General features: G+C 39.3%; 1 protein-coding gene across 2 annotated transcripts in view; it reads left to right on the top strand.

The window, feature by feature from the left end:
- The first annotated feature begins 6,369 nt into the window (after window positions 1-6,369).
- Window positions 6,370-15,404, top strand: part of LOC126458205 (uncharacterized) — a 117,150-nt gene continuing 108,115 nt past the window's right edge. For both annotated transcript variants that reach the window (XM_050095099.1, XM_050095100.1), the window contains exon 1: window positions 6,370-6,665. In XM_050095099.1, coding sequence (XP_049951056.1) covers window positions 6,528-6,665 — 138 coding nt within the window. In that variant the 5' untranslated portion in view covers window positions 6,370-6,527. The remainder of the gene's footprint in view (window positions 6,666-15,404) is intronic.

Raw genomic sequence — 15,404 nt, 5'->3', positions numbered from 1 at the left:
GTTTGAGTGTATTGGAAACAAATTGCTTAAAGCTACATCTGAAAACATACTGAGGCGTTCAACACTTTACCTAATTTGTTTATGCACGCAAATATTCCAGAGTAGTGGAGGAAGACTGAGAGGCTTCACAAGTGTGCTGTGATCTTTTGTTTTAGAGTCAGTGGTGGTATACATCGCAAAACTGAGGCAAACTACTGTGCAGCGATCTTTTTGAAAGTGCATTTAATGACATATTCAATTGGGTTTAGTAACGCCTGAAACACCTCGTGCTCAAAGACAAGGGTATTTCCCACAAAAGCTCGGGAAGTGTCTCAGGGATGGTTTCACAACTGTGTCGTGATTTTTTTACAGTCCATGTTCAGGTGCAGTGGTGGTGGTATTCCTCGAAATAAAACGTGTGATTGTTTACATAATCTTGCATCTTCTGCAAAGCTGTCTCTCTCACTTTGTTCAGCGTTGTATTTAGTTCCTGTGACATCTTCCTATTATGTATGTAACAATATTCCTCAACACCAGATGTAGTAACTCCCCAAGCAGTTCATGTTGAATGCCAAAGGGTATCAGTGCACCATGGATGGAAAGGTGGAAGACCACAGTTATTTCCGTTGTGACAGGAAGTGCTTAGTGCATGGCCCTGCAGCTGCCACGTGGCGTGCTGTGAACCCAGCGAGCTACCTGCCTGAGTGTCCGGGGCCATTGGAAGAGGCCACACGCTGGAATGGGTGAACATCTTGCCTCTTGCACTTCGGAAGAGTCTCTGGACTTTTACTGTATGATCTGCAGTTACAGCACATGCATTTAAGTATGTGCTGTGAAGCGTAGCTTAGCCCCATCATGTTTCATATTCATTATTTTATGAAACATATTAGTCTTCAACAAATACCTTTGCTATCGAGACAGTCCTCAGATGCACAGTTACAGCTTAATACTCCTCTTTCTCCAGCACAGGCACATCATCCACTGAACACATTAAACAATTAAGTCCGTCCTCCCAGTCCAGCAGCTAGACACAGACTGAGTCCTTTTCCCACCATTTTCCCCCAGACCGCCATCTTGGATTACATCACAGGAGGAGAGAGGGGGAGGGCCCACAGCCTGCTCTGGTGGCTGTGTTGTGGACTAGGTCACTTCGACTCTGGACCTCATGGTGAACACACCAGATGGAGCTACTATATGTGACAAGTCAAATTGTTTAAATAAACCATGCATACTTACATTCATCCTATCTGGGACTCCTGCACAGACTGAATCCTTTCCTATGTATTTCCATAGGGAGAGCAATGTATACAAAATAAAGACTTATGTCCATCCTATATGGCATCCCAGCACAGACTGAGCTCATTTACCACGAATTTCCAGATGGGGAGGAGAGGTGGGTGGGTGACAGGAGGGGAGGGGGGGGTTAGGTTAGTGGAGGTATCCCAATTGACCTGTTTTCCCACCATGACGTCACTGTGACATTGCCACATCTATGGCCGACATCTTGTATCCGCCATCTTAAAAAAGTGGTAACAATGCATAGTGGGCCATGCCCGCTTTGCCCTACACTCAGGTGGAATAGCAACAACTTTTCACCAAGGTAGTATAATCATCTGGAATTTATTACACAGTTGACTATCAACATCAGGCAGATCTCTGGTATGGACAACGTGGTAGCGAACAGTCCTTCAGGAGTCAAAGCGTTTTGAGCCCCATTCATTTCAACACACTCTCACAGATGCAAGAGATTGACCAAGAACTTCTCACTTTCCTGAACGATACTGGCTCGGCATTACACTTGCAGCTTGTTAGTGTCCTTGGCACAGATGTTAAAATATATTTTGACATCTCACTAGGAAGATCACGAATTTTCATTCCTGTTCCGTTTCATAAGCAAGTCTTCGACAATTAACACAGCTTGTCTCATATTGGAGACTGTCCAGTGTTCTGTTAGCTGCTGAAGCACTTCATCTGACTGGGAATGGAGAAGGACTGCCGCGAGTGGACATGCACATTTATACTATGCCAACACAGAAATGTGTCTCACCACATACAAACACAAGTGGTCAAACTCCCTGACATCATTTCAAATTTTGCACATGCCCTACTCGATGTCATGTCTATTAACTCCATCAGATGATCGCTAATGCCTATTGATTGTCGCAAATCATTTCACTCGATTGCCAGAGGCAGTACCATTGGACAACACCTCCACAGAAACATTTGCCTCTGCTTAAATGTCCTCTTAGTTATCAAGATTTGATCGTACACTGGACATAACAAGAAAATGCAGCAGGCAATTTGAAACAGTTATTCGCCAAGCTTGTATAGTTCTCTGTATATGTCCATCATAAAACCATAAGGTATCTCCCAGCAAGCAACGGTCTGATAGATCAATGGCATTGTTTACCCAAAGCTGCTCTTATGGGCTGTGACACGATTTGGATGATTGCTCTACCAATTGTGTCACTTTGTCTACTTAACACTTGCAAACCGGACAAAGATGCACAATTGGTAGAACCCATTTTCAGCGAGCCAATAATTTTTCTGGTGAATTCATAGACATCAGTTCTCAGTAGTCTGCCACATAAGATCAGTCAGACTTTCTACATCACTTGTGTAAGGACATCACATGTTTTCGCCTGCATAAAGTTTCCAGACATGGCACACCACCCTGTTCTGTGTATCATGGCATGGTCAGTTGCTCACACATAATGCTATGCACAGATGACGTGAAATCTTATCTACAAGCTATGTACATGGGCCCAAACCATGTGTTGCAAAGAAATGCACAATGTCAGATATTTCTGTCAAAGACAAGGCCACGACCATATCCATTGACTGCATCAAACCATCATACATCTTTCATGATGTATCAAGGAGAGCTTCTTCTCTCCTAGCCAGTACTGCAACTGGAACGACGACCTCAAACAACTGCCACAAGTGCAACCTCAACAAACATTCGACTTAGTTTCACAACCAGTGTGCACGACACTCTCTGGTCAGCATGTACATTTACCTGCACATTTCAGAGATGACGCTCTGCTTCCACCGCAGGGGCTGGTGTAATGGCACATCATCGTCATCTGCCATCCTCTGAAGTCTGTTATCAACGCATTTGTTGAGTGGAACTACACACACAACCACAGATGGTGTTGCACTGGCAGTGATCTAAACTCCTTGTTTTTGTCTTCCTCTTGGAGAGACTCATCATAGTTACATACAGCTTGACTACAGATTCATTGTTAACTGTTTCAGCCTTTTAAGAGACTATTCTACACTAATGTAAAATGTCACCTAACTGTTCATAAGTGAGTTGAATGCAGTTGTTCCCTGTTCTGATGAATAAGATTATTGTTCCACAATATTCAAATGGAGGATAATTTACACACTCTAGCAGGCTTGGAATATACACATCTAACAAAGCTGAACAGTCCTAATCACAGTTGCGCTGACAGGACTACCAAAAGAATTCAGTGACTAGAGTCCTACAACAGACCTACTTTCCGTGAACTGTGCCATCATTTGCAATGTTTAATGAATATCATCAGAATTATTTTAGATATGAGCAGTATGTCATACCATAAATATAATATGAGGTACAGATATATATCGGTATTATTCCACTACAATAACAAAAGATACAGAAGTGCTTTGCAAATAAATCAGTTAAACACTTCATTTTCAAACATCAGTGAATCAGTTAAAATAAAAATATTCCTGTTACAGTTACGAGGTTTCTTATTTTTTTATTTATTAAGAATTCAGTAATCAAATCTTTGATGTAGGATACAGCTTACTTTGTTCATTAGTATACAGTTTTAAATTCGTGATACAAGGCAGTAACATTGATTCAATAGCGTAAATAATTTAAGCACATAATGCAGTATAGAAAAACAATGAAATATAATACATTAAAAATAGTACAATCTAAAATGTAGTACAATAGATAACCAAGGTAGCCTTAGGCAAATAACAAAAAAGGTAATAATTTAAATTTATGTCAACAGATATTCAGTTACAGCATAATATCACCAGTCTTTCAAATGCTTTTAGAGCCACTTTGAATTTTTGTATTTCTTTTATTGTCTTGATGTAGTGGGGAAGTTTACTGTAAAGTTTTTTTGCCAGTTTTCAGTGGTCCATTTCGTCTGAAATTGTACTTACAGACTCACTGAAGGTCCAATTTTTGTCTTGTGTCATATGTGTGGGCTGCTTAATTTGTACATTCTGGGATGTTTATAGCCTCTGAAATTCTCTGTTGAAGTAATTATCTCAAAAATGAACAAGAATGGCAGAGTGATACTATCTAGAGTGCTTTAAAAAGGAGTTTGCAACAGTTTCTGGCAGTAGTATTTTCAGTTGCCCTAATGCTTCTCATCAGTGCTATGAAACAGTTTTTGTTAGTGGCTAGTTGCCCCAAAAAATTATCCCATATCGCTGCAGTAATCCCACTTGGGCATAATACACATTTTAATATTTCTTTTGTTGTACACCTAGCAAGTATTTTTATGCCATAGCATGTCATACTTACCTTCTTAAATAATTTATGTTTGTATCCCAGTTCATATTATTCTGAATCCCTGTTCTGTGAGATTTTGTTAAGTTTACAATATCTGATTGTTTATTGAATTAATTTATGGTGGTGGTTAATGGATGTTTGTTTTGTGTAGTGTGAAGATGCATTGAGACAGTTTTCTCTATGTTAACAATAAGATTGTTAGTGATGAATCATTCTGCATTGTACTTCATATTGTAGTTCTGTAGCAGTTTTGCCTTTTATCAATACATTTATGTCATCCAGAAATTTTATATAATTATAAATATCAAGAACAACACTGGGCACACCATACTTAATTTCTTTTCTTCCTGATGCATGATTTCTACTATCTGCTCTCTACTTCTCAGGTATGACACCAGCCATTCTTGTGTGTAAGAACCTAATTCCTACTATTCCGATTTTTGTACACAGTAATTTGCGGTGTATCGCATCATAAGCTTTTGTGAGGTCCAGAAATATGGATAATACATGTTTTTTCTGTTCTTTTTCAGTCAAGGTTCATTAAAAACATCAAAAATTGCAGTTTCTGACGACCTGAGTTTTCTGAATCCATGTTGGGTACTTGATAAAAATTTTTCTCTATGAATGAAATAATTCTTTTGTAGAATACTTCTTTCCACTATTTTAGAAAAACCAGACAACAGAGATATTGGTCTATAGTTCTTTTCATTTGTCTTGCCTTCCTTCTTGAATGGAACTCTTAACTTGACTATTTTTAGTTTTTCTGGAAAAACACAATACAACGAAGAGTTGAAAGATGACTTAGGGACTTAGTCAGTATTGTTGCCCATTTTTTTAAATATGTAATCAGGAACACTGTCAACGTCTGAAGAAAATTTTGATTTTAATTCCTTTATAATATTCAGTATTTTCTTGTCATCTGTTGGATACAAAAAGAATTTTTTTTTCATTTACATTGTGTATGACTTCGTACACAACAGTAAGTGTGGTGGGCTACAGAGTGGTGTGGCAACTTTCGCCATAGGAAAGCTGGACAGGAACAGAATTGATTAGTGAACAATATGACACAATAAACAAAAGATTCACTTGACTAGTATTTATTCAAGCATATGAAAACTCATTACAAACATGTAGCACGAATTAGAGTCGAGCTACCAAAGTGTCAGAAGGTAGAGGCTCCAAGCATGAGTGGGCCGATTGGCTGCCACCAGCCATCCGCCATCGCGACGGCAGGAGGCGCTCGTTGTCGAGAGCCGCTGGAGGCATGAACAATGGGCGTGTACCATTGGGTCCGCCAGATCCCACGCGACCGGTTTTTGGGGCCCAACGGAAACTTTCTATTCTGTTATTAATTGCGAAACGCCGATAGCATGGTATCGATATGTGACACTTCTATTGAAATGGATTTTTAAGCTTATCTGTGTTTGCCAGAAGTTTTTTTTGCTATTTTCTGTCCAGTTGTTTGCTATGTCTGTGAATTATGCTTTAAATAAATCAGATACTCTGCGTGAACAAAAATAGAGTGATTGAAACACATTTAGGTTTATTATTGTGATTGTACAATTTGGAAGTGCTCTATCAGCGAACAGTTAGTTATTTATACCTTAATTGATTGTTATAAATGCGTAATAAGTAATAGGAGACTTGTTTAATAGCACAGAAATTAGTAATTAGTTGTGCAGAAATCTATTGCTTATGCATGTGTCGTAACTGTTCGACACATTCAGATGACTTCTGAGATCTCGCAAAGATAAAACTGAAAATTCAATTCAATTTAATTTTGGCTGTCAACAGTGTCGATAGCTTGATCGATCAGTTTAACTATCGAACTGATTTATCGATTCTCTGTTTACACCGAATAGCAAAACAAGAGCATTAGAAGCGTAGGCCTGTGATGTTTGTATAACAGTGAAAAATACAGTGTGGTAGTTGGTTAATAAATTCTGAAATGATGAAGAAGCCACAAAGCGAAGTTTGTTATTATACCAGTGATATTCTGTTAGGGAAGTCATGATTGCCTGCCGTTATGTGGTGTGTCAACGACAAATTCCCAAATAATGTGTGCCGGTTGTGTGCAAATATTTCCGACGTCCTCATACCGATATTTGGCGCAGATAAGGAGCGAATCGACGTTAAAATAAAGAAATGCTGCCTACCTGTTGAAGTAAGGCAACCCTGTTGTATCCTCAAAAATGGTGTTCTGTTTTGTTGTTAATTTTAATTGCCGTCATAGTTGCCGGTATTTTATTGTGTGGTCTTACAAAGATTTGCTATATCGTAGCGACAGTGTGAAATTTTAGATGGTATCGCGTAAAAACGTAGTCGCTCTGAGATACTGTGCCCTTTGTATTTGATGACAAGCATATGCGCACTAATTAAATCTAGTAATCGCTCAAATTGCTCTACTAAACTTTTTAAACAGGACTCTTCATATTTCATATTTACAGCCATTCTGTGTATTAGAGCGAATAATGTAGCCACATTACGGAGATTAATTGTTGATATTTGTTTATTCTGTACTAGGTATTTATGATTATTGAAATCATTGATTTTTGATCAGAGATACGAATTTCTACCATTAGCGTTGAGATCACAGTGTTGTGAGTGTTTCAGGTTGTTAACGTAGGAAAAAACACACACTCATCTCACTTCATATTTAAAGAAAGTATATGTTGCTGTAGGGTACACTAAAACTTACTGTTGTAATTCTCAATAATGCCTAGAGGAATAAAGTTTAAGTCTAAAATTTCATTTTGACCCGCTGTTTACTAGTAACCATAAGGTGATGGAAACACTAAGATGTTGTGTTTTACACATTTGAGTGATTGTCATCACAGTTTGTCATCACAGTTTGTCTTCAGTTTGCTAAGCCAGTAGGAGGCCAAGGGGAATTTGTATTTAAAAGAATGGTATCTGATTATCAGCGTTGTGAATAGTAGCTATAGGATTTAGTACAGGACACACTATCAGGCTTAAAGGAATCATCAGTTTGATAATTTATTTATTCACCCACTTATCATCTTACACTGGTACTGGATTTGTCATAGTAACACAATGAAAGCACTACCTCAAAACTATACAGAAACATAGAATGTATAACTATGCATTTGTGAGGATAGGACAGGTGGTTGGCCATAGTCTTGATGAAGGAACCATCTCAAATTTAAATGAAATTATTTAGAAAAATCTAAATCTGGCCCATTGCAGTAACTCCAGTCCATTCGTAAAACTGACTCCAGGCCTGTAGAAATCCAGCTATTACCCATGCACATCTTCAGGGCCTTACCTCAGGCAGCCTGAGAAACCCAGTTAGCATCCTCCCTCTGATGAGTCAGATGTTGAACTCAGGAGAGTGACAAGACATTACTATAATGGACTATAGAGCTTGGCATGATTTCCTTGTCGCATCGAACTATTGTAATGTGACAAGGTTTTGTAGTCGTTTCCCTCATTATAAACCACTGCTCTGAGTCCTCCAAGTAAACTCTGTAAAATATGTGTTACTAGTGAGGAGTGTTTTAGCTGCCATTTTAAACAGGTCTAGTTTAGTAATTTCTTTTTTGTCTCCTTGGGTAATTTGTTACACGAGTTTATTTGCCAACAGTAAATACTGTTTTGAGACTATTGTTTGTTTTTCCTTGTTATATGTTTAGATGTACTCATGTGGTTCAGTAAGAGTGCCCAGTTTCTTATACAGTTATTTACAATGCACCTGACTAATATTTCTAGTTATACCAGCTGCGACATACTTGCATATACAAACAGTGATCCAATACTGTCATATAGTTTTTATTCCAGTGTTTGATCACAATATCCGTTCTTTTGACGATGGGCGGTTGCAGTCCGTAATGACCATTTCTCAGATCTTTTCTACACCATGCCCTAAAGTGATATTGCGATCAAAGACTGGAATAAAAAACATTTGATTTCTAGTTGTTATTGTTATGCCCTTTTCTGCAGTGTAAATTTTTTATCAATGTTTTGTGCTCTCAATTCCAGAAAAAAATCTCATAGCTATAATGATATGCACGTAAGAAGGTGGATGGTAGGTCAAGGAGCAGTGTACCATGTGATGCTCCACCTATGGAGCGGAAAAGGAGAGAAGTAAAAAGACTAGGTGTGATGGTGGAATGATAGCTGTGTAGTTCTGGAATGGGAACAGGGAAGGGGCTGGATGGGTCAGGACAGTGACTAACCTTCATTAACCTGCAGCACTTCACTGTCTGCCACACCCACCATACTAACCCTCCCCTTCCCCGCCCCAGCCTCCTCCTTAGCCCCACCCAGTCGCCACTCCATCATGCACTGGTGCTGCTGCTCGCAGTGTGGTTTCAGTTGCCTGATACTGCAGTCGTGTGTGTGTGTGTGTGTGTGTGTGTGTGTGTGTGTGTGTGTATGCATGCGTCCATCTGTCTGTCCTCTATTGGTGATGAAGGCCTTAATGGCCCAAAGCTCTATTTGTAGCAGTTTTTTTGTTGTGCCTATCTGTGATTAGTTATGTAAAATTTTCCTAAGGCAGTCATTATTTCTATTGTCACACATGTTCGTCACAGAGTTGTCACTGTTATATCTTTATCTGGCACCAATATCTGAGCCACTGGAAGTTGACCTGATGTTATGATCTGTGGTGTAATTGGCATGTGAGGTGATGCCCTGTTTCTAGACTATGGCTGCTGTGTACATAGTATTTGTAGGTCCAACACCTCTAACACTTTCCCAAGTTCTTGCAACACAATGCACTGCGCATTGCGTTTATCTAGCCAGTTTTAATCATCTGCCTCTGTTTCGTTGCTGCTGGGATGAGATTGGATTGTAATTGAATGCTATGGAAACCTAGTGAGAACATAGTTATGCCGCAGTGTAACCTGTAATCATGTACAATTTGGTTGTGTGTCATCACTAATTGCCTGTACAGATGCTCAGTATCAAATGTCTTCTGTTCCTTCTTAAATACGACTTCAAGTAGTGTGTGCTGTTCCTTCGCTTTTGCAGGCAATTTGTTGACAGTGAGCTGAATATGATCAGTTTCCTCCATGACAGGAAGATTTATGGTGCAGCCTTTTGGATGACCATGCCTAACCAGGTGCCTTATTGCTATGGTTAACACATGCATATCCTCTAATTTAGTCAGTCTCATTGCATTTTCACATTGTGTAAACAGACTGCAGCCCCAGCCATAAACCCCTTCCATTTTTCCTGCCATCTCCATCATTGTTTGTATGCTTTTCGTGGTTCTCATTGTCATCTATAGATTCTGTGATTCTACACATTTTTGTAATCTTCCTCTATTAGCTGTTGAATGCTATCACACATCATTATTACAACATGTTGCATGCTATCACACCTTGCATTTACTACACTTTCAACTATTTTTTAAAAATTTGATAGTATGTACTTCTTTAAGTCTTCCTCCTCTAGAGGTAGGCCTGCTGTCCATTCATTGTTTTCCTTTCTTCTTAGCCACTTCTACAAACTCCACTCCTCTCCATTATTCTTATTATTGACCTTTCTAAATTCCATCTCGTTATTGCCCTTGTCTATGTGGTCAGTCATATTTTCGGTTTGGGTTGCTATGTCTCTTCTCATTCTACCCTTCACATTGGCTCAGAATATTTTGACACTTTCTGCATCCATCATTCTCTTTGATGGAGGCTTCCATTTCTTACAAAGATGACAGCTGATTTTATAATCCATTTGATCAGTGAGCTTGGATGTATCAGTTTTCTTCCTGGACATGTTTCATCTTCTTCGACATGATTTTGCTGTGTTTGTATTTACTCTGTGGTTTCCTGTGATGCTCACCAGCATCATGCACAATGGTTCAGAATCCATATTTGGTTATTTGAATCTCTCATTCCAAGAACATTTGACAGGCCCTACGTTTCACAGTCTGTACTTCTTTGGCTGCATGGTTTCTTCCCTTTCTAACATGGAATGCGCACTGGAGCTTGCTTGGTATTTTTACAGTTCTTTTTTAGATGGTCACACCCTCCACAGTGGGAATATGTCAACTTGTTTTCCTTACAATAGTTTGCAATGACAAATTTATATACTGTATCTTGAGCTACATTGCATATCAATCTGTTACTGCAATTGTGTTTTTGTTTTGGAATTTGTTGGCTTCACGAAATGAGAAACTAATTATCACATTCCAACCTAATTTACATCTCAGGCCTTACTAAAAGTCAAATTGTCAGCATGTCTCCAAATAAATATGAAAATCCATAGCCAACCATAAAATTCGTAATAAACAGATCAGTAAAAGTCATTCTGGGATTCAGCATATAAAAGAAGAGTACTCCATTTGTCCATTTGTTTCTTATTCTGAAAGAAATTGTTAGATTCAGTGATTGTCATTGGCTATCCTAAACAGTCACTCAATTGGCTTTGACCAATCTCAACAAAATGCCAACATCATCACTAAATGCAAGAGGTGCTGATACTGTAAGTGCACTTTAGCCATTCGACTTCCAATTTTCTACATCTAAAATCATACATCGCAAGCCACCATATGGTGCATGGCACAGGGTACCTTGTACCACAACTTAACGATTCCCTTTCCTGTTCCACAGGAAAATGGAACCTGTGAAAAACAACTGTCTGTACACCTCAGTATATGCCCTAATGCTTTGTCTTCATGATCCTTCCAAGAAATATACATTGTTGGCTGTAGAATCATTCTGCAGTCACGCACTAATGCCGCTTCTTGAAATTTTGTCAATAGTGTTTCACGAAAATAACTTCATCTTCTCTCCAGGCATCTCTATAACACTAGTGTTTTGATGAAACCTACATGTTACAAATCTAGCAGCATGCCTCTGAATTAGTTTGATGTCTTCCTTTAATCTGATCTTATGGGCATCATAAACACTCAAGCAGTACTCAAGAAGGGATTGCATTAGTGTTCCGTACATAGTCTTCTTTATTGAAGAGCTATACTTTCCTAGAATTCTCCCAATAAACCAAAGCCAACCATTCACATTCCCTACAACTGGCCTTAATGTGCACAGTCTATCCTATATTGTTTTGCAGTATTACGTCTTGGCCTAAATGTTTAATCAGTATGACTGTATCAAGCAGCATATCACTGATACTGTATTTGAACATTACAGGTTTGTTTTTCCAGCTCATTTGCATTAACTTGCATTTTTCTACCTTTAGAGCAAGCTGCTGTTCATCAAGCCAAATAGAAATCTTGTCTAAGTCATCCTGTATCCTCCTACAGTCAGTCAGTAAAGACATTTTCCTACATGCAACAGTGAAATCAACAAACAGTTGCAGATCAGTGCCCACTCTGTCAGCCAAATCATTTATGTACATAGAGAATAAGAGAAGCTGTATCACAATTCCCTGGGGCACTCTGATGACACCCATATCTCTGATGAACACTCACCATCCAGAATAACGTACCAGATTCTATTAATAAGAAGTCTTAGAGCCACCTATTCCATGTGCTCAGACCTTTGTTAACAGTCAGCAGTGGCGCATTGTGCCTCTGATTTATAGGTTCTGCCTTTTCCAGTATCCTGTCTTATGATATTCCTCATGACTCTGCTTTTATTTTCTGCATTCTATATTATTTTGTTACCGAATGACTTCTTGCAGCAACCAGTACCCTCCTATATATTTCTTTATATGTTTGATAGTAATCTATGAATTATGGATTATTATAGCGCATTTGTAAAGAACTGAAAAATTTAAGTGTGTGGGAAGACTTTGTAAGACCTGTAGTTAAGCATCTGGACATAAAGGGGGGAAACAAGTCTGGAAGAGAGAAAGGGAGAGGGGTGGAAAAAGGGGTGAGAGAGGGGATGAGAGGGGAAGGGGGGAGGGGAAGAGAGAGAGATTATGCTCACATGCGAGTGGAAGAGGGGAAGAGTAATGGGAGAAGGCGGTACATGATCTGGCTGGGGAAGTAGTTGTGTGAGCAGAAGAGAGAAGGGAACAGGTAAAGTGGAACAGTTGGATCAGGTTAGCAGAGGTTCAGGCCAAGGGGGTGAGAATGCAGAATATGTTGGTGAGACAATTCCCATCTTTGTAATTCAGCGAAACTTGTGCTGGAAGAGAGTATCCAAATTGCCTACATAGTGAAGCAACTGTTGAAGTCATCTGTTTTCTTATGCACGGCATGTTTGGCAATTGCTTGGTGAAGTTTGCAGTTTGTCACAGTCTGACTGTGGCCGTTCATGTAAGTAGACAGTTGCTGACTTGTCATGCCCACATAGAATGCAGCACAGCTGATATGTAACATGGCTGCTTTCACAAATATGGGTAGGATATCCCTCACCTCAGGTCACAACTAGTAGTAGTCCAAGTCCTGATGAAGGGTGTGGTTGTTTTTCAGGGCCGGGATGGTACAGGGAGATCAGAAGATTGCTGGTCAGTGGCTGGTTCACAGGTTAACTGCTGACTGAGGAGCAGAGGGCACAGGTGCTCTGTTTATTTATGAGCAGGATTCTGCGTATCAGTAGAGGCAAATGTGAAATAGTTTCACACATTCTATTATTTGTAGTCACATTTGTTGTAATAAGGACTATCAGTTTTGATCAAATGTTGAACATCTTCAGATTAGTTATAATTGCAGAGCAACTTGTCAGTTCTATGTGCTGTGCACAGTCTCTGTAAGTCCGAAGTCACAAAAGTGACAGTACACTGCAATAAAAATATTAGGATAACAATCTGTTATCAGAGATATGTGTCTGCACTTCACACCATGACAGACATTCGTGAAGTTACTCATACATTTTGTCAAAACCTACAATTTCGTATATAATTGTCTGCTTGATATTTTATTTTCTTCATAAAGCTATATGTAATTTACTTCTTACTAAACCAAAGTTAGATCAGGACAGTTTAGTCAGTCAGTCATTATTTACTTTTTTTCATGAGTAGTCTACTTATTTATGTATCAGAGAATTATACACTGTAGTAGTGTCTGTAATATAATTGTGGACATGTACACCTGCTCCAATTTTGATCCCCAGTTGTTTTATGTATAAAGTAATGAAGGATATTATAATTATGTCAATTCTGAGACAGAAATAATAAACAAAAAGCAAGAGTAGACACACATGTACGTTAGCATGACTAAAATAAATATGGGAGGAGAACGTGCAAGATTTAGAGACTGCCTCATTTGTAAGCAAGCAATCACCACCATTCTGGACACAGTTGGGTCTGACTGACCACAGTGTCATCCGTCGGACAATTGAAGAGACCATTGGGGGAAAGAGAAGCAGCTGTATGAATGTTAGGAGCTCAGATGGCAAGCCAGTTCTAAATAAAGAAGGAAAAGGTGGAAGGAATGTACAGGGTGTAACAAAATGATATGGCTGAACTTTTAGGAAACATTCCCCACATGTAGAGGAAGAAAATATTTTATATGTACCTGGGTCCAGAAATTCTTTATTTCCATGCTAGAGCTCAGTTTCTACAACTCTTCAACACATTAATTATGGGAAATGCACAGGAAAAGAATGTATGAGCATAATATGAAACACTGTCCTAAATGAAATCTTCAAAATGCCCTCTGTTGGCAACGATATGTGCACCAGCTTGCCCTCGTGTTGAACCCCTGATGCGCTGTTTCACAGCCTTTCACAATAAATCTTGTACCAGGCATCTGGTCACAGGAGACTGCTAAGTCTCCCACAAATAAAAGTCTAGTGGGTTTAGTGCCAGAGAGCATGGAGACCAAGGAATTGGTTCACCTCTACTTATCCATCTGTAACAAAGTCTATTGTTTAGAAGCCAATGAACATCAGCACTGAAATGAGGAACAGCTCCATCGTTTATGAAGTACATGTTTTGTCAAACTCGCAAAAGCACACATTCTAGCAGAACAAGTAGAGTATTCTCTAAGAAAGCATGGCAAGTTTCTTCATAGAGCCTGGATTGAAGAACACGAGGTCCTATCAAACAGTTCCCAACAATGCTGACCAAACATCAATGGAAAATCTGTGTTGATGACATGATTGCACAATTCCATGAGGATTCCTGACAGCCTATATATGCTTATTGTGAAAATTTACAATCTGATCACATTAAAAATAAGCTCCATCTGTAAAGAGCACATTTGCACTAAAGGGAGGGTTGACACATTGTTGAATGAACTATTCTCAGAAGTGTACCCCTGCAGGAAAATCGGCTGCTAATTGTGCCTGCAGAAACTGTACATGGTATGGGTAGAGCATGTTCTCATGTAGCACTCTCCAGTCAGTCATTTTGACACTAGGGATGTCATCAACTAGACAAAGAAGTTCCTCTTCGAGTTGAGGTGTCGTCATCATTCTAGGCCTCCCCCATCATGAACAAATGGCTCAAACATCTCATGCCCTTTAAGATAGCGATCAGATGCTTCAGGTGTCCTCCTGTCGGGGAATTGTTGTTCTGGAAATCCCTCCTGGTACAAATGTTGAGCCCCACAGCTGTTATCTTCTGCTAACCTGTACAGCAAATGGGTATCTGCCAGCTCTGCATATGAGTACACTACCATTGCACTGTACCATAAACAAAGTCCATGATGAACATTAAACAGTTCATATTATGTGCTTGATGCCAGTAGAGCAAAGAGGTTAGTTGCAGGTCAACACAAGCAGTGAAGCATGTGAAATGTCCCCTGAAAGTTCGGCCATACCTTTTCGTGATACAGTGTATCTTTTGTGTAAGGAAAACAAACCTGAGGACAGCATTATAGAAAGAGAACAGGGAGAAAGTGAAGATGAGATGGGAGGTACAATACCACAAGAAGAATGTCTTGCTGATATACCTAAGTGTAAACAAGGCACCTGGAGTAGACAACACTCTCTCAGAATTATTGAGATCCTTGGGAGAGCCAGCTTTTACAAAATTTTTCTATAAGGTGTGCAGGATGTATCAGATGGGAAATGCCCTCAGACTTCAG

The sequence above is a fragment of the Schistocerca serialis genome, chromosome 2 (assembly GCF_023864345.2).
Source record: "Schistocerca serialis cubense isolate TAMUIC-IGC-003099 chromosome 2, iqSchSeri2.2, whole genome shotgun sequence".
Lineage (NCBI taxonomy): Eukaryota > Metazoa > Arthropoda > Insecta > Orthoptera > Acrididae > Schistocerca > Schistocerca serialis.
This window is presented reverse-complemented; position numbering and strand designations above follow the sequence as displayed.